Below are 24,585 nucleotides of genomic sequence, written 5' to 3'. Positions count from 1 at the left end.
AAATCCATTGCAGAAAAACAAATGAGCTGATTGATTAACCTAGGCAGTGAGTTACAGTCCCTGCTTTCTCCTACATCCCTACCATACAGTATTTACAACTAGTTTGATTTGAAGCCTTACTCAGTTTATTAATCTGAAGTGATTATCAATGTAAAGTAAAATACCAAAGGAGCTGTGTTAGAATGAGAATGAAAATGAGAATCAAGTTTAATATCACTGGCATATATCATGAAATTTGTTGTCCTTGTGGCAGCAGTACAATGCAATATAGAATAGAGAAACAAAAAACAACTGAATGGCAGTGAACTTAAATAAGTCTTGCAAAAATAGGAATGAAAAGGTAGTGAGGTAGTGTTCATGGGTTCAATGTCCATTCAGTAACAGGATGGCAGATGGGAAGAAGCTGTTCCTGAACCACTGTGTGTGTGCCTTCAGGCTTCTGTACCTCCTTCCTGAAAGCAGCAATCAAAACAATGAGAATGGGTGTTGGGGATCCTTAATGATGGATGCCACCTTTTTGAGGCATTGCTCCTTGAAGATGTCCTGGATACTACAGAGGATAGTGCTCATGATGGAGATGACTAAGTTCACAATTCAATCCAGCTTACTTCAATCCTGTGCCCCCCCGCCATACCAGACGGTGATGCAACCAGCTAGAATGCTCTCCTTGGTACACTCGTAGCCCGGATGATGTCAACAGGCTCAATAAACTGATTAGAGGGGCTGGCTCTGTAATACGAGACAAACTGGACACACTGGAGGCTGTGGTAGAACAAAGGACCCTGCGGAAAATCCTGGCAATTCCGGACAATGTTTCTCACTCTCTGCATGCCACTTTGGCTGAACAGAGGAGCACTTTTAGTAACAGACCAAGACAAGAGCGCTGCTCCAAAGAGCACTATATGAGGTCATTCTTACCCTCGGCCATTGGGTTCAATAATGCGTCAGCCTATAGCCAGGGAAGTGATGACCCCCACAAACAAGAAAAGATCTGCAGATGCTGGAAATCCAAGTAACACACACAGGTCTGAATGAAGGGTCTCGGCCTGAAATGTCAACTGTAGTCTTTTCCACAGATGCTGCCTGGCCTGCTGAGTTCCTCCAGCATCTTGTGTGTGTTGAACACAAACACACTCCTGTGAGTGTGTTTGAGGTAATTTATTTTTTATTCTTTCTTACTTCTCTTCTAATATTTGTGTATTTGTGTATCTGTGCACTTGAAATACTGTGACACTGTAATTTCCTTTGTGGTCGATAAATTAACTGTCTACCTATCTACCTAGAAACTTTTGAGTGTTTTCCTCCGCAAATTCCTAATGAAATATAGCTGCTGTCATGACTTCTTTGTAGCTGCATCAATATGTTGGGTCCAGATATTGACATGCAGAAACTTGAAATTGCTCACTCTTTCTACTTCTGATCCCTCTCTGAGGACTGGCGTGTGTTCCCTCTTCTTACCCTCTCTGAAGTCTACAGTCAGTCCCTTGGTCTTACTGACGCTGAATGCAAGGTTGTTGCTGTGACACCACTCAACTAGCTGATATATCTTGCTCCTGTACACCCTCTCTTCAACATCTGAAATTCTGCCAACAATGCTTGGATTGCCAGCAAATTTATAGATGGCATTTGCACTGTGCCTAGCCATATAGTCAGAATTACACATGCATAAATAACTATTCCTTAAGTTGTACCAGGCTTATCAAAGCTCACGTTTGTATTTTCTGTTCTTATAGCAATTGAACAGCTATTAATTAATGTGTATGGTTCTTCTTTTGCTGTCTCAGCTTCTTGAATTTCCTTAGGAGTTTGCCAAGAATTGGCATGACATCTATAACTTTGATAAACTTCTGTAGATGTGTGCTGGACAGTATACTGACAGTCTACATCACAGCCTGGTATGGAAACACCAATGCCTTTGAATGGAAAAGTCTACAAAAACTAATGGATAAGGCTCAGTCCATCACGGGTAAAGCCCTCCCCACCATTAAGCACATCTACATGAAACATTGTCGCAGGAAAGTAGAATCCATTGACAGGGACCCCCCACCATCTAGGACATATTCTCTTCTCATTGCTGCCATCAGGAAAGTGGTACAGGTGCCTTAGGGCTTACAACAATAGGTCCAGGAACAGTTATTAACCCACAACCGTCAGTATCTTGAACCAAAGGGTGTAACTTCACTCAGCTTCATTTGCCCCATCATTGAAATGTTCCCACATCCTATAGACTCACTTGCAAGGACTCTTTATCTCATATTGCTTATTTATTAATTAATTACATTATTTCTTTCTTTGGTATCTGCACAGTTTGTCGTCTTTTGCACTCCTGTTGAAGACCCAAGTTGGTGCAATCTGCCAGTGATTTTATTATGATTATTATTCTATTATGGATTTATTGAGTACGCCCGCAAGGAAATTAATCTCATGGTTGTGTATGGTGACATATATGTATTTTTTTAAATATAACATTGAACTTCGAATTTTGCAGTTTGGCCAATCATCAACTTGCTAGTTTGCCACTTACTCTTCAGATTGAATATGTGCAGCTTCAGTGTGAATGGATGTTGTTTGGGAAGTTTTTAATCATTCCAATTAGAGAATTATTTTAAATACAATGAAGAAAGTACAGTGGTGTATACATTCATCATTCTGTAACAGTTCAGAAGTTAACCATATTGATTTCCCACTTTCCTACTGACAGGACTATTAACTTAGGTCATCAGCGCTCCAAGACTAAGCCGTACTCTTCAGAAACTGAGTATTAAACTCTTCTGTTACAATCTGGATAACAAGTTGTATGGATGTTATGTTGAACTTTCATTATCACTGAAAATTTTAATTTAATTAGAGACAGGAGCAGGGGAACATTGTCAAAAATTATGATTAATTCAACCTATAAGCCAGGTTTTATTTGTTGCTTGGTAGTGGGAGCATGGAAAACGGGTAGTGAAAAGTGAGAGGGTTGTGATGAAATCCCTGAGATTAGATCCATCAAGTGTGGCAACCTTATTCTTCACAAAAATCCACCTAATCTTGGCTCTTGACTAATACTATTAACTGCAACAAACATAAAATGCTGGAGGAACTCAGCAGGTCAGGTAACATTTATGGAGAGAGAGAAACAATTGACGTTTCAGGCCAAAACTCATCATCAGGACTAGAAAGGAAGGGGAGAGGGGCCAGAATAAGAAAGCTGTGAGGGACTACAAGCTGTACTGAGGAAGTAATGATTATCTAAAAACTTCAACTTAGCAAATTTTACCATGACCTAAACAGAAAAAAACACAGATCATACTTCATATGGAGCTGCCCCCAAGAAGTTTCTTTATTTAAAAAAGAGGGGCTGATTGTGTCCCTCTGAAATCAGGGGCAGTTGCTATGGAGAATAGATCCTGATACAACTATAAAACCTCTCAGGCCACAAGAAAATGAGACCACCTCTGGAATAAAATAAAACAGTTGGGACACTGTTAAATGCTAATGATGTCTTAAAAGTTGTATACAGTAATTCCACTGTACTGTGCTGAAATGTCTGACCTGGCAGTCAGTTGTAACAAATCCAAGCAATTTTGGTCCAGGCCTAGTAATGGACTTAAATTAAGTGGGTCAGGCAAAGGTTCCCCTGCTGCCATTTCTATATCTTATGTTAAATCACAGCTATAAAACTGCTCAAACACTGACAGCTTAATTAAAGTCCCTTGAGCATTACACCCTCTCAATGAATGTGTTCTTGTAGTCTTTCAGTGGGGTTGTTGAGATTGGGCACAGCATCACATTGATAAAACCCAGAATGCTGCATAAATACATACTTAACAAAAATTAATCCGAGCCTATTGAACCATTTTGGATTAGGTTCACTTCCAAAAGCACGCAATATAGACCATACAAATTAAATTGAATAAAGCAGCCCCTCATGTCGATGCACAATTCTACCACAGCATGACATCTGAACTATAACTTGAGGATGATTGGCTTTTTTAAAAAATGGTTATTTTGTTGAATTAACTTTTTGTAGTCAGAACAAGCAGCAGTTGAATCACCAATGCATTTTTCAACACAAGGAAATATTCTCTATATTTTTCTTTACTATATTTAACTTCTTCGCACTCTAAAGATTCCTTCTTCAATTCTTGTTATGTCATTGAGATGATTAAAAGCAAAAATGTCACTTTTATGTCAAAACCTATTCTTTATCCCAGTTAGACCTGAACTAAGGATAAAAATATGCAGATAAAAATGTAATTGTTAGTAAATCCTGTACAGAATTGAGAAACATTTTTGTATAAAAACCCATAGAACAAATTCCATTAAAGGTTAAAAGTGCAAAAATATCTCCTGGTGCTTTAGATAATGATTAGAATATTCAACTTAGTGCCACAAGGAGCGAGGCCCCACAGATATTATGCAATGCACGACTCTATACAATAATTCCTTCTTTAGGTATCTTGGTGAGGAATCAAGAGTCAAGGATGTGAATCTTCACCTGCTCTTCATTTGAGACATTTTATAGCTACTTAACCAAATAAGACATTTATCACATCATGTCCTTAAATTGTAAAGTATATTTTATGATTTAATATATTTCATATATCAATGATATAATTAAGGCTGCGTTCTTCATTTAAGGAATACAGCAATAATTTGATTTCCTACAACATCTCAAGATGCAGAAAAATTGACACATTTGCTTTTAGCTGATTAGAATACTGTAATGCACACTTTCAGGACAGCCCAAGAAAAATATAAATTGGCCACAGCTTATTCAAAATGCAGCAACAGGAATCTTAACGAAAAAATGAATATCTGAGCACACTTTGCTGGTTTGGCATCATTACACTGGCTGCCTGTGTTCTTTAGGATCAATTTAAAATACTCTTCATTGTGTATAAGGCTCCGAATAATCTATCTCCCCCGTTGGAGTAGCTATCCCCTTATATCTTAATCGTAACCTTAGATCCGCGAATACTGGTTTGCTTATTGTTCCCACAGCCAAGCACATAAGAACTGGTGATGTGGCCTTTTGCTCTTATGCACTAAAAATCTGGAATATACCACTGACTGAAATATGCCAGGCTAGTACTGTGGAAAGTTTCATAACACTTCAAAAAACCTACTTTTTAAAATTTAGCCTACTTATAGCATTACTTAATGCCAGTTGATGTTGATTACATTATATAATTTGGTATATTTTCTTACATTTTATTCTATATAATGTTTGTCTTTACTTATGATTTTTAAACTTTGTCTCATTTTTATGACTATATTGATTTATTTTTACAATCTATGTAAAACATCTTGAGTTTGCATTTAATGTATGAAAGGTGCCATTTAAATAAAGTTATTGTTTTTATTTATATATGCATTTTCTATAAGGAATCTCTCACCTGTTCCAATTTACTTAATCATTCTTTCCAGTGATGATCTTCAATGTTTATTTGAACTTTCAATGCTCTGGTGATATAATCAGATATTCCAGTGCTTCTCCTACTACCCACTGGTTCTATACAGAAACTTTCTTCTTATATTAACTATATAAGGTGACATATGGAACCTTCTCCACCATGGAGCAATCACAAAGTCAGGAAGCCACCTTGCTAGAATTTAGTCTCTGAGATCCACAATCTTGAAGAACCATGATGTTCAAGTTGAACTAAGCACAATGTTTTTAGCTGTTTAAAGAGTAGCACACTCAGAAATGCTGGAGGAACCCAGCAAGTCAGGCAAACATAATGGAGAGGAATAAACAGTCGACATTTCAGACTGAGACCTGGGTCAGGGTCCTGATGAAGGGTCTCGTCCTGAAATGTTGACTGTTTATTTTTTTTCCCTCTAGATGCTGTCTGACCTGCTGAATTCCTCCAGCATATTGTGCGTGTGTTGCTTTGGATTGCCAGCATCTGCAGAATCTTGGGCATCTGCTTGTGGATATTTGTAACCCAAGTAACAATCAGGTATTAATAAAGGTGAACTTCATCCTGGGCAGTATTGCAAAATATTTGACAACAATTTTCACATTTCTCCAATGCTAATAACCCCACTGGTTTGCTTCACATGGGGATATTTTAACTCCCAATGCTGAATAGGTAAAAGGTATTAGAATATAAACTGCAATTTCAATAACTCATGAATTTTCGCTACTATACTTGTCCTGGCATTGCTGTTCTGAGAACATTATTAGGTTTATTTAATATACTTTATTCAAAAATAAAATTATGTACAATAAACCATTCAATGTCTGTCAATCCTTTACAGATGGTTCCATTATGGTCTATACTTTCCACACTTTCAGCCACCCACGTGGCACTCTGTTGTTTCACCTTTCCACACCATTGTTGAGGGGGTTACTCCCCGCCACCCGACCCCTCCCACTCCCGCGGGAGAAGAACCCTAAACTGTGGTCCTTCCCCACCGGGCCCTTGCGGTGGCTGCACCAAGTTTCAGTGCGTCCCTCAGCACGTACTCCTGCAGCCAAGAATGTGCCAGTCAGCAGCATTCTGGCACGGACATCTCCATGTGCTGGTAGATTATCAAGTTTCGGGCCGACCAAAAAGCGTCTTTCACTGAGTTGATGATCTGCCCGCAGCACCAGATGTTGGTCTCCACGTGCGTCCCCGGGAACAGCCCGTAGATCAGAGAGTCCTCTGTTACGCAGCTGCTGGGGATGAAACGTGACACTAGCCTGTCCATCCTCCTCCACACCCTCTCTGCGGACTGACAGTGTGTAAAGAGGTGGGTCACAGACTCCTCCTCACTGCAGTCCTCCCGTGGGCAGCGGGGTGTGGAGACGACGTTCCGGGCGTACAGGAGGGATCTGACTGGGAGGGCCCCTCTCACTGCCAGCCAGGAGAGGTCCTGGTGCCTGTTGGTGAGGTCTGGTGATGAGGCATTTTGCCAGATGAACTGGACGTTCTGCTCGGGGAACCACCCCACTGTGTCCATCACCTCCTTCTCCTGCAGTGCCTGCAGGACATTACGTGCCGACCACTGCCTGATGGCCCTGTGGTCAAAGGCGTTCTCCTGGAAGAACTTTTTTTTTTTTTTTTTTTTTTTTACAAAGGACAGGTATGGTGGCAATGACCAGCTGACTGGGGTGTTGCACAGGAGTGGGGCCAGACACATCCTTCGTAGCCAGGGTGACAGGTAGAACCTGGGCACATAGTGGTACTTGGTGCCCACATACCTGAGTTCTACACACAACCTGATGCAGCCACATACAAAGCTGGCCATCAGGGTGAGGGCGGCATTGGGAACGTTTTTGCTCCCATTGTCCAGGGACTTGTGCATGACGGCCCGTCTCACCCGTACACTTCCAGCAGGTCAGGGCCCATCTAGTTCCACAGAGCCAAATACAACTCAGCCGGTAAGCTATCGCTTTCGGGAGTCTTACTCGACTCAAAGGAACGGATGGAGCCTGTCAGCTCATTCAGGGTCAGTGGCAGATCCAGACTCTCCCGCTTGCCGTCGTCTAAGACCTGCGTGATAAGACAACAGAAAGTTGCGGGAGGCTGTGATTCTGTAGCTTTTTTGTCGTACAGACCGGCATAAAAGGACCTGCAGATTGACTGACTATGTTCTTCCTGCATTTCTGTTTCCTCCCTTCACATATGGGAAATGTTTTGTTAACAATGGCAAAAATTTAATTTACTTATACCACTTTACTCTTAGGCAGATTTGCTAAGCTGAAGTTTTCAGATAATCATAGTCAAATTCAGCATGGTTTCTGTAAAGGGAAATCTTGCCTGACAAATCTGTTGGAGTTCTTCAAGGAAGTAGCAAGCAGGGTGGATGGAATTAGATAATGGAATTGATGGCTTGGCAGTAAAGTTTGCGGATGACATGAAGATAGGTGGAGGGGTAGGTAGTGCTGAGGAAGCAATGCGATTGCAGCAGGACTTAGACAAATTGGAAGAATGGGCAAAAAAGTGTCAGATGGAATACAGTGTTGGGAAATGTATGATAATACATTTTGATAAAAGGAACAATAGTGCAGACTATTATCTGAATGCGGAGAAGGTTCAAACGTCAGTGGTGCAGAAGGACTTAAGAGCCCTTGTGCAAGACTCCCAGAAGGTTAATTTACAGGTTGAGTCTGTGGTAAAGGCAGCAAAAGCAATGTTGGCATTTATTTCAAGGGGAATAGAATATAAAAGCAAGGAGAATATGCTAAGCCTTTATAAGACACTAGTCAGGTTGCACTTGGAGTACTGTCAACAGTTTTGGGCCCCATATCTTAAAAAGAATATGCTGTCATTGGAGGGAGTCCAGATGAGGTTCATGAGGATGATGATTCTGACAATGAATGGGTTAACGTGAAAGGAGTGTTTGGCAGCTTTGGACCTGTACTCACTGGAATTTAGAAGAATGCGGGGGGGGGCGGAATCTTACTGAAACCTACTAAATGTTGAAAGCACTAGATAGGGTGGATGTGGAGAGGATGTTTTCTATGGTGGGGGTATCCAGAACTAGAGAACACAGCCTCAAAATTGAGGGGCAACTCTTTAGAACAGAGGTAAGGAGGAATTTTTCTAGCCAGAGGAATGCTCTGCCACAGACTGCGGTGGAGGCCAAGTCCTTGTGTATGTTTAAGGCAGAAGCTGATTGTTTCCTGATCGGTCAGGGCATCAAAGGATATGGCGAGCGGCAGGTGTATGGGGTTGAGTGGGATCTGGGATCAGCCGTGATGGAATGGCGGAGCAGACTCAATGGGCTGAATGGCCTAATTCTGCTCCTCTGTATTATGGTCTTATGGATGTTGAAGGAATTCAATCAATAAATGTATGTTTTTGCTCTCATCTTGTGGCAAACTTAGTGGCTTGTTATGATAACACTTTACTGTGGGTCTGTCCATTCAGATCACATAGCTCCTTTGGATGTGTGTTTAACTATCAAATCCCCTGAAGGAGTTCTTTATAGATCGAGTGTGTATTTATAAAGTCTGCCTGATATTATATTGGTGAAAATTAAAACCTGCAGGTGTTAGAAACTTGAAATAAAAAGAGAAAGCATTCTGCCGGTCAGGCTACATCTTGGGGGGAGACGGGCATTATTAAAGCTTCAGTTCAAAGGTGCTTCATTAGGACCTGGCATTTCTGCTTGTGGCTGGGTTGTGGACAGTTGGGGGCTGTGGGGACAGTCAGATCTCTGCTCTGACAGTGGACTGGATGGTGGTTGTGCCGGTGGGGTGGAGCGAAACAATAATCAAGGATGGAACTAAGGGGCGAGGGCTTGAACAAGCAGTTTGAGATGAGGTATGGGGGAGGGCAGAATTCAGGGACCTGGACTGAAAAGCAGGCAGTGACATTGGGTGTATAGTAGGAATTTTAGCATCAAGATATTAGCAGATCCCTGAACTGGATGACTGAGATATGCGAGTTGATGCTGTGTGAGCTGGAGAAGGTCCAACTTCAAGGGAAGTTACTGAGCTTACTTGCAGGTATTCCAGTCTCATTCCGCATTTATAAACACAGTTATAGTCTCTCCCAGATTAATGTGGTCCAAATTTTTTTGAAATAGTCATAAAGGAATATTGCCCAAGGACTGACAACAGGAAAGCAAGGGAGTAATCAGATTTCCAGATGAAAAACGCCCCAGAAAATATTTCTTTCCAGTTGCATAACTGGAAAAAATCCGCTTATGTGGCTAAAAACAAGCCTGTCACCTGTTCTAACATCTCTAATGTGATTTGGTATCTGCCTTCGTGGAGCCACAGCTCCGCAAAGGATTAAAGCATGCTTTACTCCTTTAAAAATCTGTAACTGTTTCTAAGCTCATCAGAGGCTAAATGTTACATTTATAATTAGCATGTCAGATTTCAATGAAAATCCCATTCTAGCAGAAGTCTTAAATAAAGGACAGCTCACTCTTCTTAGCCCTGACAAGTTGCTCAGAGCAATATAGGTGTCTGGGTGGAGATACGACTCTACCAAAAGGAGGTGAAAGGCACTCCATCCCTCCGCTAGCCTGCAGGTCAAGGTTGGGCAGAGTGTAGCACCTGCTTAGCCCAACCCCAACCCATCTCCAGAGTCACGTGAAGCCACGGGAGCAGGTGGTGGATGGTAGTATGAGTAGCCAATACACATCACAAATCCTGGTTATGCAACCACTGACGCCCCAGGCAGACACTCCCTGAAGAGTACTGATAATGGCAGAGGTCAGCTGTCTTGTAAAGATGCTGCCCAGAAGAAGACAATGGCAAACCACTTCTGTCGCAAAATTTGCCAAGAACAATCATGGTTATGGAAAGACCATGATGGTCCACATCATACACCACAACACATAACATATGAACGAAAGCATAGACTTATGCAAGCAGGGCACTGCATTGTCTTCATTGTCTTAGGTTATAATATTTAGAATCATAACTTATTCAGTCCCAGATATTTTTGGTAAGTTTGAGAGGCTGTTACACAGGGCCCAGTGGCAACAGATTTTGACATATTCTTTCCCCACAGATACTTTGGAGTGGCTGCACCAAATTTCACTGCGTCACACCGCAGATATTCCTACATCTCAGAATGTGCCAGCTGGAAGCATTTGGGTGCTGAGATCTTCTTTGACTGGAAGACCAATCAGTTTTGGAAAGATGATAGTGAGCCTTAAAGTGCACAGATGATCTTCCATCGGCAGTTGATGTTCGTCTCAATATGTGACCTTGGGAACAGCCTGCAGAGCATGGAACCCTGTGCAGTCTTGGAAGCACTTTGCCAAATATCAGTGCATCTCTTTCCAGACCCTGTAGGCAAAGACAGGCTGCACAAAGAGAAAGATGAGAGTTACATCTGCAGCACAGCTGCCTAAAGGCGATGTGTATTTGGACAGAGAGTCCGGCTGTGCGTCAAGGTCTGACTACGAATGAAAGGCGCTTCTCACCACCAGCCAAGCAAGTTATTGATACTTTTAGAGTCTCAGTAATAAGGCACTATGCTAAATTTGGCAGTCTGCTTTAGAAATCATCCCTCAGGGCTTCTGTACAGCCTGATTGACTTTGTATGTGGGGCTTGGCCCAGCGGAATGGAATGCTAGGCCAGATCTATACTTTGTAACAGTGAGGATTGGGAGAACCCCAGACAACCCACACTCAAAACTTTTATATGCCCATGCTCCACATACAACCTCTTACAAAAATAGCTGCCCTGATAAAGACCACACTGTGTATAGTTTTCTCTGGACAGTTGTACATTGCAGACATAATGCATGATTGTTTGGCAGATGAAATTGATGATGGCACAGGTAGCCCAACGATGGTATGGACCACACCTCCACCATGCACAGCGGCACCAAGAGCACCCTGCATCCGATCAACAGATTCCTTCCCAGCAACAAGAGGGAATGCACTCCCACATTCCCAGCACCTGCTTCACCTTGGCTGTGTGCTCTATCCTGTGCGTGTGCAGGTCCTGACTCCTCTAAACCAGATTCTCAGCACCTTCGGGTCGTCAGGCCTGATAGTGAGTGGGACAGAGGTTTGACCAACTCAGTTGCCTAAGAATGTGGCTGAATTCTCACCGAGGTTCACTCTGTTCCCCACTGTTCAAAGCCAATCTGGTCCCACATGCTGATTGTTACGCCTTCAGATCATCAGAGCTAATGGCTCGATGGATTCAGCAAAGGCTTGATACAACACACAGACACGATGCAGGAGAGACAGCATTCTTGTCTGACTCCCTCTGTGACTGGGAAAAAGTTCTATCCATTAATTCAAACTGTGCTACTGATGTCTATATTGGAACAGGACATCCAATTACTGATTCCCTCCTCAAAGACCATTTTGAAGAGCAGACCCATTACTCAAAAGCCTTCTCCTAATTCAAGCTGACTCAGAAAATGTCCACCCCACATCCTGCACTCAGTACACCAGGCTATATCTACTATATGTGATAGGTCAGATCAGAATGAACGTCCATCCTACCCTACAATGGGAGCAGGAGATCTTCTGTCCAGTTCTATGTCAGAGGACAGGACATAAAATGGAAATGGAAAAAAAATTGAAGCCTTCTCCTAAGCATGAAAAATGACAGGTTAAATTATCCCATTCCTAAAAAAAAAACTTCTAGAGAGAATAAAAGCCAAACTTTGCATCTATAAAGAACAGTGATAAACTGCAAAATTGGCAAGGAAAAGCACTGTTTATTACAATCTTGCAATTATTTTGCAGCACAAATGTCAATATATTCATTATTATATATTTGATAATTTGCATTAATCTTTGACTTTCATTCACTTAATTGAGAGCGATCTGATCGTTGCAACATCATTAGCTAAGTGTTAAGACTGATCCCCCAATGTAGTTCTTGGTCATTATATGTCAATGGCACAATGGCCAACAGCAGAGCTCTCACTAATCCCACCCCAAAGATCAAGAAAAGCTGCGATAAACTGCGAGCTGTGCGTGGGTTCAGTCTCTGAATGGGTTTCCGCTCCAGCCAACAAGAAGCCCACTGTCCTGCAACAAATGAGTAGGCTTCCACACGTCAGGCAAGCTCCCTAAGAACAGTGATCAAGTAAGTTTCGCTGTCACAGAACCTAAATTACAGCTGCATTCTTTGTAATTCCATCTACTTACATGCATTCACCCCATCAAAGTGAGCAGCACGTGCAATGAAAGTCTCAGAGCTGATTAGCAGCAGCGGAATTGACAAGTAACACTTCTGTCATGCGCTGCCTTTGTTGGAGATGGAACAAATTAAACAACAGGCATTCTAATCTCTTCTTCTGCAAGGTAAAGGAAGTAAATGGAGGAAAGAACATTAGCTCTTTTGTTCTCCAAAAACACTGCCTTCCCCATTTTACACACAACACCCCACTGTCTGCATAAATCACATTGTCACAAGGCTTTAATCAGGCACTTACTTGGAGAAAGCTGACCAGTTTTGTCTGGTGTGTGCTCTGCTTGCCATCTTTGAAAAAGCAGATTCCGGGAGGCTCTGACAAGATTATTTTTCACCGTTGAATGAGCTACTTTCACGAGCAGCTGCTTTGTCTGGCTGCGTGAAACATCACCTTTTAAATACCCTCGTTTTCTCTTTCCAGATGATGCAACGTTAACTTCATTTCCCAAGCAGCAATCGTACTGTGGGCAGCTACAGCTCCTCTAACCCACCTCATACTTTGAGAGGACAGGCTGTGATTACACCCTGCGGTAGCCCCCGAGTCACATGACCAGTGGTTTCCATAGTATTGTCTGTAATAGAAGCCCCCCTCTAATTCTGGTGACATGCTGCTGACGAGATTGCTTCTTTTCCTGCCTTTGCAATTACATTGTGCACTTAAAGGATCAGAAAGATGAAACTTTTTTTTTAAAACTTCTTTCAAGATTATTCTATGCCACTTTCCCCCTCCCAATTTACACAGAATGACACCACTTTTTTTTTAATTATATGGTGCCTTTAATGTGGTAACACATTCCAAGATGCTTCACTGGAGTATTATCAAAGAAATATTGAACACCAGACCTGTAAAGAGATATCAAGGAGGATGATCAAAAGGTTATTCATTATGGCAGATTAAGAATGGTTTTAAAGGATAGAATATCAGAAGGTGAAGAGGTTTAAGTAGGGAATCCCAAAAATTACAGTCAAAACTGCTTAAAGTTCAGTCACCAATGGTGCAGCAATAAAATTAGAGAAAATGCAAGAGTCTCAGATTTTAAAGATTTACCCTACAGAGAAGTTACCATAGAAATTATGGCACAGTTTGCCACTTGACCTCATATTCCTGGGTCAGCTGCAAAGTCTAAAGTAATTCATACATTATGCAGTGTTTCTATTCTTTAGCGATTGGTTGGAGGGAGTCTCCTGGGCAAAGTGCTTAGAGGAAAATCAGACTGCCTCCATTAAGAGCCTGCAATCTGTCATGCTTAACTTTAACTTTTGCATTCTGTCCCGGTGACGTTTAATGCCCAAGTGGGAGATCTACCCCAATCTCCTGAAGACAGAAAGGAAATAGTAGCCAACACCATCCAGTAAAGGACTGTAGAATTCCCATGACCCCTGCGCATGATTAAGAACTGAGCAACAGTGAAACAGAATTTGGCAACACTAAAGAATACAACAAAGAAAATCTAAACAGCATTGTAAAATTATTTTGTTAATAAACCTGATAGAGCTAGAAATAACCAAAATTTAAAAAAAAATTCAATTTCCTAAACCTTGTCCTTAATCCTACATAAAGACAGCCCCAGGTGATATAAGGGTTCCATTCCTGAGAGCTACCTTTAAGCCAATTGGTCTGTAGGTCAGAAACATTTGGTTTCTATATGGTGTCGCCTTACACTTGCTATTTTGCTTTCAGTTCATTGAGAAATTACGCTAACACACCTATAATTAAATTAATGGAATACATAGTATACTGTATCCAATTATCAATGAATACAATGTAATACAATTTATTATCATTAGTATTATTATTGATTTTTATTATAACTAGTTTGCAACAAGTTTTAAAATGTGTGGGAGAATTTGCACATACTTGGATTTTCATAAGTCAGCTTATTCTTATTTGTATCTGGGAGAGTCACTATATTTTATGCTCTGTCAGTGACTGCCCAGTTTCCTCAGTGTCTCTGCAGACTTGGGCACGTGGAGAACATCATGTCTTCCTCCAACATCCAATTCAGTATCTCTGCTTTCCTGTGATGGCACTTTTATAATCAATATCACGTCACTGCCAATAACTGATGGTTTCATTCATCCACTCTTTGAGAAAATAGAGAAGGGTGAGTCTCCTGGTTGACAGCACCACAGCAGCTACCAGCACCACCTCCCAACACACACACACACACACACACACACACACACACACACAACTTGGCTGTGTATTCCTCTGTCAACTCTGCACCTCTTTATTATTGGTGCTTTCTACCTCAATGCTTCTGTCTTCATCCTTGCAAAAGTTACCCAGAGATACAAAAGCCTGAAAATATACACCTCAATAACCATATAACAATTACAGCACGGAAACAGGCCATCTCGGCCCTTCTAGTCCGTGCCGAACTCTTACTCTCACCTCGTCCCACCGACCTGCACTCAGCCCATAACCCTCCATTCCTTTCCTGTCCATATAGCTGTCCAATTTAACTTTAAACGACAACAACGAACCTGCCTCAACCACTTCTGCTGGAAGCTCGTTCCACACAGCTACCACTCTCTGAGTAAAGAAGTTCCCCCTCATGTTACCCCTAAACTTTTGCTCTTTAACTCTCAACTCATTTCCTCTCGTTTGAGTCTCCCCCACTCTCAATGGAAAAAGCCTATCCATATCAACTCTATCTATCCCCCTCATAATTTTAAACACCTCTATCAAGTCTCCCCCCAACCTTCCACGTTCCAAAGAATAAAGACCCAACTTGTTCAACCTTGCTCTGTAACTTAGGTGATGAAACCCAGGTAACATTCTAGTAAATCTTCTCTGTACTCTCTCTATTCTGTTGACAAGTAAATCTTCTCTGTACTCTCTCTATTTTGTTGACAATGCTGAAGAGCGGCTTCTAACCCACGATTATAAGACAACAGAATGCTTCCCTACTACTGTAAGGTGGACTCTTGACCTCTCAATCTACCTTGTTGTGACATTGCACCTTGTGCACATTTGCTGAACTGTAACACTTTACCCTGCACCATTACTCTTTGACCATATAATACCTCTATGCACCATTATAATGAATTGATCTATATGAACAGTACACAACATAAGTTTTACTCTCTACATACCTTGGTATATATGACAATAATAAACTAATTTACCTCAGATTTCCTCATGTTACCTTTCTCTTTAGCTCTTCAACTGCTTCTACCCATTTTTGTTGCTACTCAATGGCATCTATCAGAAATGAAACTCGCAGCAACTTACAAATGTGCCTTCCTTGTTGTGCATGAAGTCATCTGGCTTGTGTGATCTGATTCCTGGGCCAGTGCTAATTCAATGCACTGACAACAAAGACAAACTAAACCACTGGAATCCCTCCATAATATAACAGTACTTCAGTAAAAACAAACAATAACAACTTGTATTCCGGAATCATTAATAAGGAGGTAAATTATCCAGGAGTCCTTTGTCAAACAATTTTTGCTTAAACAATTCCTGATTCCTCAAGGAGTTCTGGTTTTGAACTTGTGCTTTCACATTGTGGTTTTTTTAATGCCTTGGACCAAGTTTGCTGGCACCAACTTTTCATCATCCAAACATTTCAACAGTCTCAGCAAATGTTTCCACAGCTAATGAGGAAATCGTTCCGTACTTTTCCTTCTTGTACCTTCTGCGGGAATGCTCTGGGGGCGGGGGGGGGGGCTTATGACAGATGCAACAATCTCATTGACGAGAGGAAATAACCCAGAGAGCTGCCTTAAGGCTGATTTATAGTTGTGCATACAGGCTATGCCGTAGGCCTGCTTTATACATTTGCATAGCCCTATGCCGTAGCGAATATGCGTAGTTGTGTCTGCGTCGCTCTGCAATTCACTGCCAAAACGCTAGTTGGCAGTGAGGTTTCTATGCTACTGTGTTGAGTTTCTTCGTGAGCGACATGAACGAGGAAATGCATTTTAACTATTTTCGGATGTCGGCAGGTAGATTTGACGATTTGGTTCACCGTCTCCAACCATTTATTTCGCATCAGTGTACAGACATGGCGGAGAAAAGCAACCAGAAATGCGTGTGAGGAAATGCGATGCTGCCACGCGGACCAATCACAGTTGTTACGGTCTGAGTCGCCGCAACGCGTGAGTTACATTTTTGGGGACGTGCATGTCACCCTACGGCGTAGGGTACACGACACCTTCGGCGTACATTTGACGCACAAGTATAAATCAGCCTTTATTCACCAATCAGCAGACCACAAAGGCCTAAGCGCGGAATATAATTGCCGGATCCCCTAAATAGACTGAAACTTGAAAAAAAAAGCCTTCCAAAAAGGCTTTTGTTGAAATCTAATCTAAAATTAAATCAGGTCTGTTTGTCAACTCAGTCTCCCTTGTTTACTCTCATTACTGATGACTGACACAATTAATACAACTGTAGTTAATACTGGGGAGTTTTAACTTGTAACCAATCGGAACAAATTTCACAACATACAGTACGTCAGAGATAATAAAAATGATTTTGATTCTGGTAAATTTAGTGTTCCTTTGATGACTTAGAAATACTGAGAAACTAATCTCTTTTGAGCTTTTCTCCTCTGTTGTTCATGTTAATGTTCCATGTTTTCTGGCATCAAGTAGATATCCAAATATTTGTCAACTGAACAAATGAAAACTTCAGTTGTGAGATTCAAAAGTTCTTGTGCCTGCCTCTGAATGCTAAAGTTGATAGAAGTCTAGATCTGAAACATTAACTACCTCCCCCCCCAACCACAGATGTAGCCTGATCTGTTGACTATTTCAGAATTTCCTGTTTTATTTCAATAATCTGGAGAACATTTTCAAAGATATTGGAGCAAATGATCAAATGTTGAATCAAAGAGAACGTGGGTGGGAATTACAGAGTTGGAGACTTGGGGGCTGAAGGTGAGTGTTTGGGGATCTTGCAGAGGCCAAAGTTAAGAGCAACACAGATATTTCACAGGATTGCTGTTGAAAGAGACAGGAAAAAGCATGGCTGGAGCAAAGAGAGATATGGAAACCAGGCTGAAATCTTAAAAATTGAACTACTACTCTACCAAGAAAGAATGAAGGTCAGAGAGCAAGAATTAATAGAGAGGCAGAATTGGATGCGAATTAGGATACAGGTGACTGAGTTTCAGGTGACCTTGCACTTAAGCGATGATGGGAGGCAGAACATCTTCACCTGGTTCCTACCTCACCCCTCCCTCTCTCCTCTTTACATCAGCTGTCTCCCCCTCCACTCAAAGTTCTGATGCAGAGTCCCAACCAAAATGTTGACTACCCCTTTGCTTCCACAGATGCTACTTGACTTCCCCCAGCAGTTTGTTTTTGTAAGTTTTGGGGTTGTTAAATTCAGAATAACATAGATGTGTTGAGAGTTTTGGCGTCAATTTAGCCAAGATGGTGTGGGGTCAAGTGAACTTACAAAGTGACAGCATCTAGTATCAGGAATGGTGGAGATATGTGGTGGAAGCTTATGTGAATCTCAGCCACAACACCAAGGTGCTGAGAAGGACAGAGTCAACAGTTAGTTCACAAAATCCATAATAATCCTTAATAACATTGCCTATCAACAATATTAATTATAAAATATTCAAGTTGTCCTAGCGTCATGAGATTTTTAAAAGGGAAAGTTTGGGGAGAAGAGGGGGAAAGAATTCCAGATTCTATTACCTTGATACCAAAGTTTGTAATAAATATTTCTTATAGAAGCGTTTCATTGGAACTTCTGGAATTGCTGAATCAGTTGCAGATCATCCAATAGTTTTGCCAAGGTGTGTTATTAAGCTGAATAAAAGCTTTGAGGTGAACTGCAGTGGAACATGTTGCTTACAAAGGCTACAGCTGCACATTCTCCCACTCCCCCTGTTGTGAGAGGGTTAGTTTACTTGTCAGTCAAAAGCTATTTCCATCGTGCCGGTCATTGGTTGGCCCATTCCAAGTATGCAGTAGATTCTACCCATCGGTTACCTTGTGTGCCACGGCACGGCACCAGTGTCCGGTTTCAGACACCTCAGGTATAAGAATAGCATGTGTGGGAGTCTCAGTCTCTTTCCATTTGTCTCCAGGGGCTCTTCACACTGAGATCACGACCAGTGCTAAAAACTTATTGGGAAAAGTGTGCTCCAGACATAGAAGGCTCACTCACACTCTTAGCTATGTGTCTGCTTGTTGAATATTTAGTTCTGTAATTTGTCTAACTTGGGGAAGGACTTAGTTGTTTGGTGGAATCTTTCACTGTTTGTAAATAAATCATTAATATGCTTATTTCTGGCCAGTGATTTCTGTCTCACTGACTGAACCAGTGAACCTGCTTCCACACTACACCCTATTCTAAGCTATCACAATGCAAAGGGATGGATATAATCGGCTGAACTAATCATAGAGCAGGGAGAAACAAAACAATGCTTGCATCTCAAACCCTTGGAGAAATTCTCAAGTAAAATGGGGGGGGGGGGGGAGTTTATCTCGTCTCTTTTACGATCAGAAAATGATAACAATTCTGTAAGTTCATGATTTTAAACAGGTCACTTTTCCAACCAAAAGGTAAACCAACTTTCCTTATCCATTCCACAAAAACCTTTACGACAGCCCTTATTATCTGTTGGATCTCTAATCCAACAAATATTGTAACAATATCTTAAGAGAGACAAGACATATTATGTTTTATAACTCCAAATCTAATCAAAAGAAAAACATAGAAGCTGGGATAAATTTTCTACTTTGTTTTACTTTAGTGGGGTGTGTATATATGACGCAGTGATATAATGATGTAGGCAATTTACATAATTTTATAAATAACCAATTAATTATGTAAGCTAAGAATGCTTAATCAATATTTGTATAATTTTGCTAAACTATTAAATGCACAACACTCCTCCATGCTTAGTGATAAACTCCAATTCAATTCAGAATGCATCTCAACTATATACACAGTATACTATATAATACAAGCACTTTATTTCTTACTCTTGTGGGATAACGTCTTTCCTGACAGGAAGGGGTGGGGGGGGGCATCACTTAGCAGGGGAGACTTGTGGCTGTGAAATAATCTCAAGTTCTAGGGCCTGCTCCAAGGTGGTTGTAGGAATTGATTCTGGGACTGCAGGAAGTGGCTCTGACAGCTTTGGTCACCTTTCTTCTGGATGTTTTGGCATCCTGAAAAGTGCACGTCGAGCAGCTCGATCTGCTACTCTATCCCAGGCCACCAGACAAAGCTTCGAGCCAATGCTTTCATTTTGACCATGCCTAGACAGCTGGCATGTACCTCCTCCAACACTTTAGCTCTTAGCTTGGATGGTACAACTGCTCTCAATCCCCACATAAGGCAACCCCCATCAAGGCCAATTCATCCTGGTGCTGGTTAAAAATGGGGGAACTGGAATTTCTGTTGCACATTCCAGCCATTTTGGATTGCCATGCAGACCTGAAACAGTCTGGATTCTTTTCTGGTTTCACTTTGGATCGTCTCTGCTGTAATAGGGAGATTTTTGATTTGTGTTATGGAGAATAATCAAGAGGAGAGTCCTCTTTTGTAAAATTTTCAGGCATTTCTTTTTCCAGGGGAAAAAGGGACAATCCATCAGAATTTTCATGATTAGTTATCCTCTTAAATTCGATCTTGTAATTACCTCCTCCAAGAAGCAGCGCTATCTCGGCATTTGTGCTGTTGCTGTTGTCCCTTCAATCCCTTCTGTGGATTGAAAATCGACACAAGTGGTTGATAATCAGTAAAGAGAGCAAACACTCTCCCATCCAAATACTGATTGAAATGTTTTGCACTTCAAACCGGACTCAAGGCCTCTCTGTCAATCTGAGAGTAATTTTTTCCAGACAGCAATAAGGGAATGTAATGCAAAGGCTATGGGGCATTTACTTCCATCACTCACAACATGTAACATGACAGCAGCTATACCATATAGCAAAGTGTCTCAGGCAAGCTTCACTACATGCTGCGGATTATATTGTCTGAGTACAGTGTCTGACATCACCATTTCCTTTACCTTTTGGTAAGCCATCTCACACCATTTTATCTATTGCCATTTCTTCCTGATCTATAGTAATGAGTTCAAGGGGGTAGAGCACAGTAGCCGGATTTGGCCAGAACTTCTTATAGTAATTGGAAAATCCTAAAAAAGGACTGCAACTGTGACATGTTCTTTGGTCTTGAAACATCCACCACTGCTTTGAATTTTCACTGATGTAATGCTTGTGCGTCAATGGTGTGAACACAATAAAGTGAGGCGTGGTTTAAAGAACCCACACTTGTTGTGTCATTCTCTGAGCCCATAATCTTTAGATTTTTCCAAAATTTTCTTGAGCTTTTGGAGAGGTTTCTTCTCATCCTCACCAGTAACAATAAGGTCATCCAGGTAACACAGTGCCTGGGCAGTCTTGCAACACCTGGTCCATGGCTTTCTGCCAGAGTGCAGGTGCAGATGCAGATGCTTCTCCAAAAAAAAACCTAATAGAGTGATAAAGCTCTTTGTGACTGCTTATGCTGAGATACACTTTGGACTTTTTTTCCAGCTCCATCCATAGGCAGGCCTCAGCTCAGTCCATTTTGCAGAAGTGTTTTTTCTCAGGAAAGGTTTACAAAGATATCCTTGATCCTGGAAAGAGGATATTGATATACTTTCAGTCTTGGGTTGATGACGACTTAAAAACCACTTGGCTCTAGGACTACTGGCTCCACCCAACTTTGGAAAGAATTTCTACAGCCTCATACGACCCAGCTCACTGACTACTTTTTCACAGATGGTATGAGGAACAATACAGGCATTATAAAACTTGAATGTGGCATTTTCATTTATTATTATTTTACCATTGATATGTTTTGAATTTTCAAGTTCTATCATTGAACATAGCTGTGACATTAACCAGTAACTTCCTTAATTCGTATTTCACTGTTATGAATTTCATTTCCAAATGAGTTATCTTTTCTCCAGAACAAGTTCCTAGTCTGCAGGCTTCAGTTCAGTATCTTTGATATGTGTTCGAACTCATTTTGTACAATGACTGAAACATACCAGCAGGTGTCCAATTGTCTTTTAATTAGTTTACTGTTCTCATTGGGTATAAGCCATATTGCCTGTTTCCTGTTAGCTTTCACATTGTAAATCTCAAGTCTACTCAGTCCTGTTTAATTATCATCATCAAATTTTCTCCATCAACAGCATGTAAGTTAGTGCTCTTTTTGAAACAGCAATTTGACTTTTTATCTTCCCAGTACGGTCCATTTACTTTTGTCTATCCAACATGCTTTTTGTATGAGGCTTACTTTGTTGCATTTTCTGCAAGCTTTGCGTTTAAACCTGCATTGGTTTAGTGTATGTGAGCCGCTGCCACAATGGTAACACAATTTGTTCAGCCAGCAGGTTTCTGATTAGGTGTTGCAATTTTGATCATGCTCACTTTCATTCCTGACTGCAACTCAATTCCATCTTTGGCTGCTGTTTCCATTGATACAGCTATTTCAACTGCTCTTTTAAATGTGAGTTGTTCTTCAGTTAGGAGCCATTTTTGAATTCTTTCTTGTATGATTCCACAAACTAAATGATCTCTTAATGCATCTCTTAATGCCCATCACTGAACTTGTAATGCTTAAGACAATTTCTTCAATACAACCACGCAAGCTGAAATGGACTCCTCTTCCTATTGATACACTTATGAAACCTAAAACTCAAAGGTTTTGGGTTCTAAGTGTTCCTGCATTCTGTTCATTACATCAACGAAGCTGATTTCAGCTGATTTGATTGGAGCAATTAAACTTCTAAGCAAACTGCATGCTTTTCCTGTGATGAGAGACCCAAGGATGGTTAGGACCCAAATGCTGGTGTATGTGAGGCAAGGATTGATACACAGTTAAAAAAAAAACTGGATCGAGAACTGAGCACAAAACAAAACACTAGCCAATAGCTCGAGTCAAGCTTATAATTGAGCACTGAGCCTCAGTTCAGGTGCTCTTTAAATACTCAAATCTTGGTGCCTAAAACATGATTGCCAATAAGTGGGACAGTCCTGAACTCTTAAAAGGGGCCCTGCTAGCTACCCATATTCCGGAGAGTTAGAGCGTCTAAATGCCAGAAGCTGGCGCGGTTGGGTGTGCGTCATAACAGAACCCCTTCACATACAGCCGACTCCAGATGACCCTGGCTGCTTGGAGAGATGATGATGGTAATCATGGTGAGATCCGGATCCAAGCTGTCCCTTTCAGGAATCCAACACCTTTCCTCAGTTCAGATTCCCTCCCAGTCCACGAGGAACTGCTGAACACACCGAACAGTTGGTAAATCAAGATTTATTTATGTATTTATTTTACAGTGTAAATCTGTTCCCCATTAACAAATCTGGGTGTCTGAGGGGCTGATGGTGGTGGGGCTATAGAAATGGGACTCATAGGTATCAACTTGGAAATATAGAATGTGGGATTAATCTTGAGGGTCTTGTGGAGCTGCAAGGTATAAGCCGCTAGGTTTATTTTCATGAAAATCTTGAAGGGGTCAATGAACTTGGGCGCCAATTTCCTAGACTCTACCTGGAGAGGCAAATCCTGAGTCAACAGCCAGACCCATTGCCCGGGCTGCAAAAGTGTTCCCTGTCTTCTCTTGTGGTTAGCCTTTATTTCAGCCTTCTGGATAGAGGCTAACAAAATCCCTTGCCCTGGTCCATTTCTCCTTGCAGTGTCGGATGCGGTCTTCAGCCACAGGAACCCCAACCTCAGCCACCTGTTCAAGGAAGAATGGCAGAAAATACTCAAATTGGCATTCTAAGGGGAACATCCATATGCTGAATGCTGTAAAGTGTGGTATCCGACCTCCGCCCACATCAGATGGTCACTCTACTTGTCTGGTCTTTCAGAGGCTGGACGTCTTAGGGTACATTCCACATCTTGGTTCACCCAGTCCACCTGGCTGTTGGACCGTGGATGAAACCCAGAGGAAAGACTCACTGTTGCCCCAATCAGTTTGTAAAACATCCTCCGGAAACGTGATGCGAATTGTGGACCATGGTCTGTGACTCTTTCCAATGGAAAACCATTGATTCTGAAAACCTGGTCCAAGACAATTTCGGCCGTCTCTACCACAGATGGTAACCTATCCAAGGTAATGAATCTGCAGGCTTTGAAAATCGATCAAGAATTACCATGATGACGGTCTTCCCCTGAAAATCGGAAAGCACATGACAAAACCCATGGAGATGTGCACCCATGGTTTGTCCGGAACAGAAATTCAGCCTGCAGGTAACCTGCTTCCCTGCAGTTATAGCAGCGACTTTGATTTTGATACTGGGACTTCTCATCAATGGAGAGCTTCATGTCACCAATCTGGTTGGGCTTCCCAGAGTCCTGAGCAGGAGATCGGGCTGGTTATGAACCTACATCGTAGGGTGGAACTGCAATGGATTGAGGGCAGGCTTGAGCTAGCCTTCTTCGGTCTCATAATGTAGTGCCTCTTACACTATGCCAGACAATTGTTGATGTGAATGGACTGGTCAATGAGGACCTGAATGTCCCCAGTTGGCTCCAAGGCAAGGGCATCCTTTAGTTCATCCCAAATTCTGTGGCAGTACAGGATGGCCAAGGCTTCCCCATTCCAGCCACTCTCTCGTGCCAAAGTTTGGAACTCAATACCAAACTTTGGACGGCTTTTGACCAACTTACCAGATGGAGCTTCATCAGAATGACCGAGGCTCTGTTTGCACCGGCGGGATAATAAAATACCTTTCTCTTGGTGGCCATTAATTCTTCTGAATCCGGGCAAATCTCTTACCTTCATTCCCAATGCACAATGGCCCAGGAGGGGCTCCCCCAGTCAGGAGAGAGATCATGAATGCTACTTTTCCATGCCCTGAAGGGAACCAGAACTCCAATGAGTATTGAGTGAGGAAGCCATGGTCAGAAGATGTACAGGCTTCACGGAATGATCAACAACCTCACCCAAGTGACTTTGGCATCCTCCTTGTGATAGCTGGTACATGGCAGACTGGA

The 24,585-nt window shown here is 41.7% G+C and overlaps 1 protein-coding gene across 10 annotated transcripts in view; it reads right to left on the bottom strand.

Moving 5' to 3' along the window:
* LOC140186863 (non-muscle caldesmon-like) overlaps positions 1–24,585 on the bottom strand; it is a 239,519-nt gene that overhangs the window by 91,449 nt on the left and 123,485 nt on the right. Inside the window, exon 1 of one of the 10 annotated variants that reach the window (XM_072241557.1) lies at positions 12,850–13,099. The exons of the other annotated variants lie outside the window; for them this stretch is intronic. Within the exon in view, the coding sequence (XP_072097658.1) occupies positions 12,850–12,896 (47 nt within the window). The 5' untranslated portion in view covers positions 12,897–13,099. Of the gene's footprint in view, positions 1–12,849; positions 13,100–24,585 lie in introns of those variants that run through there. 10 annotated transcript variants of the gene reach the window in all.

The sequence above is a fragment of the Mobula birostris genome, chromosome 23 (genome assembly GCF_030028105.1).
Source record: "Mobula birostris isolate sMobBir1 chromosome 23, sMobBir1.hap1, whole genome shotgun sequence".
Taxonomy (NCBI): Eukaryota; Metazoa; Chordata; class Chondrichthyes; order Myliobatiformes; family Myliobatidae; genus Mobula; species Mobula birostris.
This window is presented reverse-complemented; position numbering and strand designations above follow the sequence as displayed.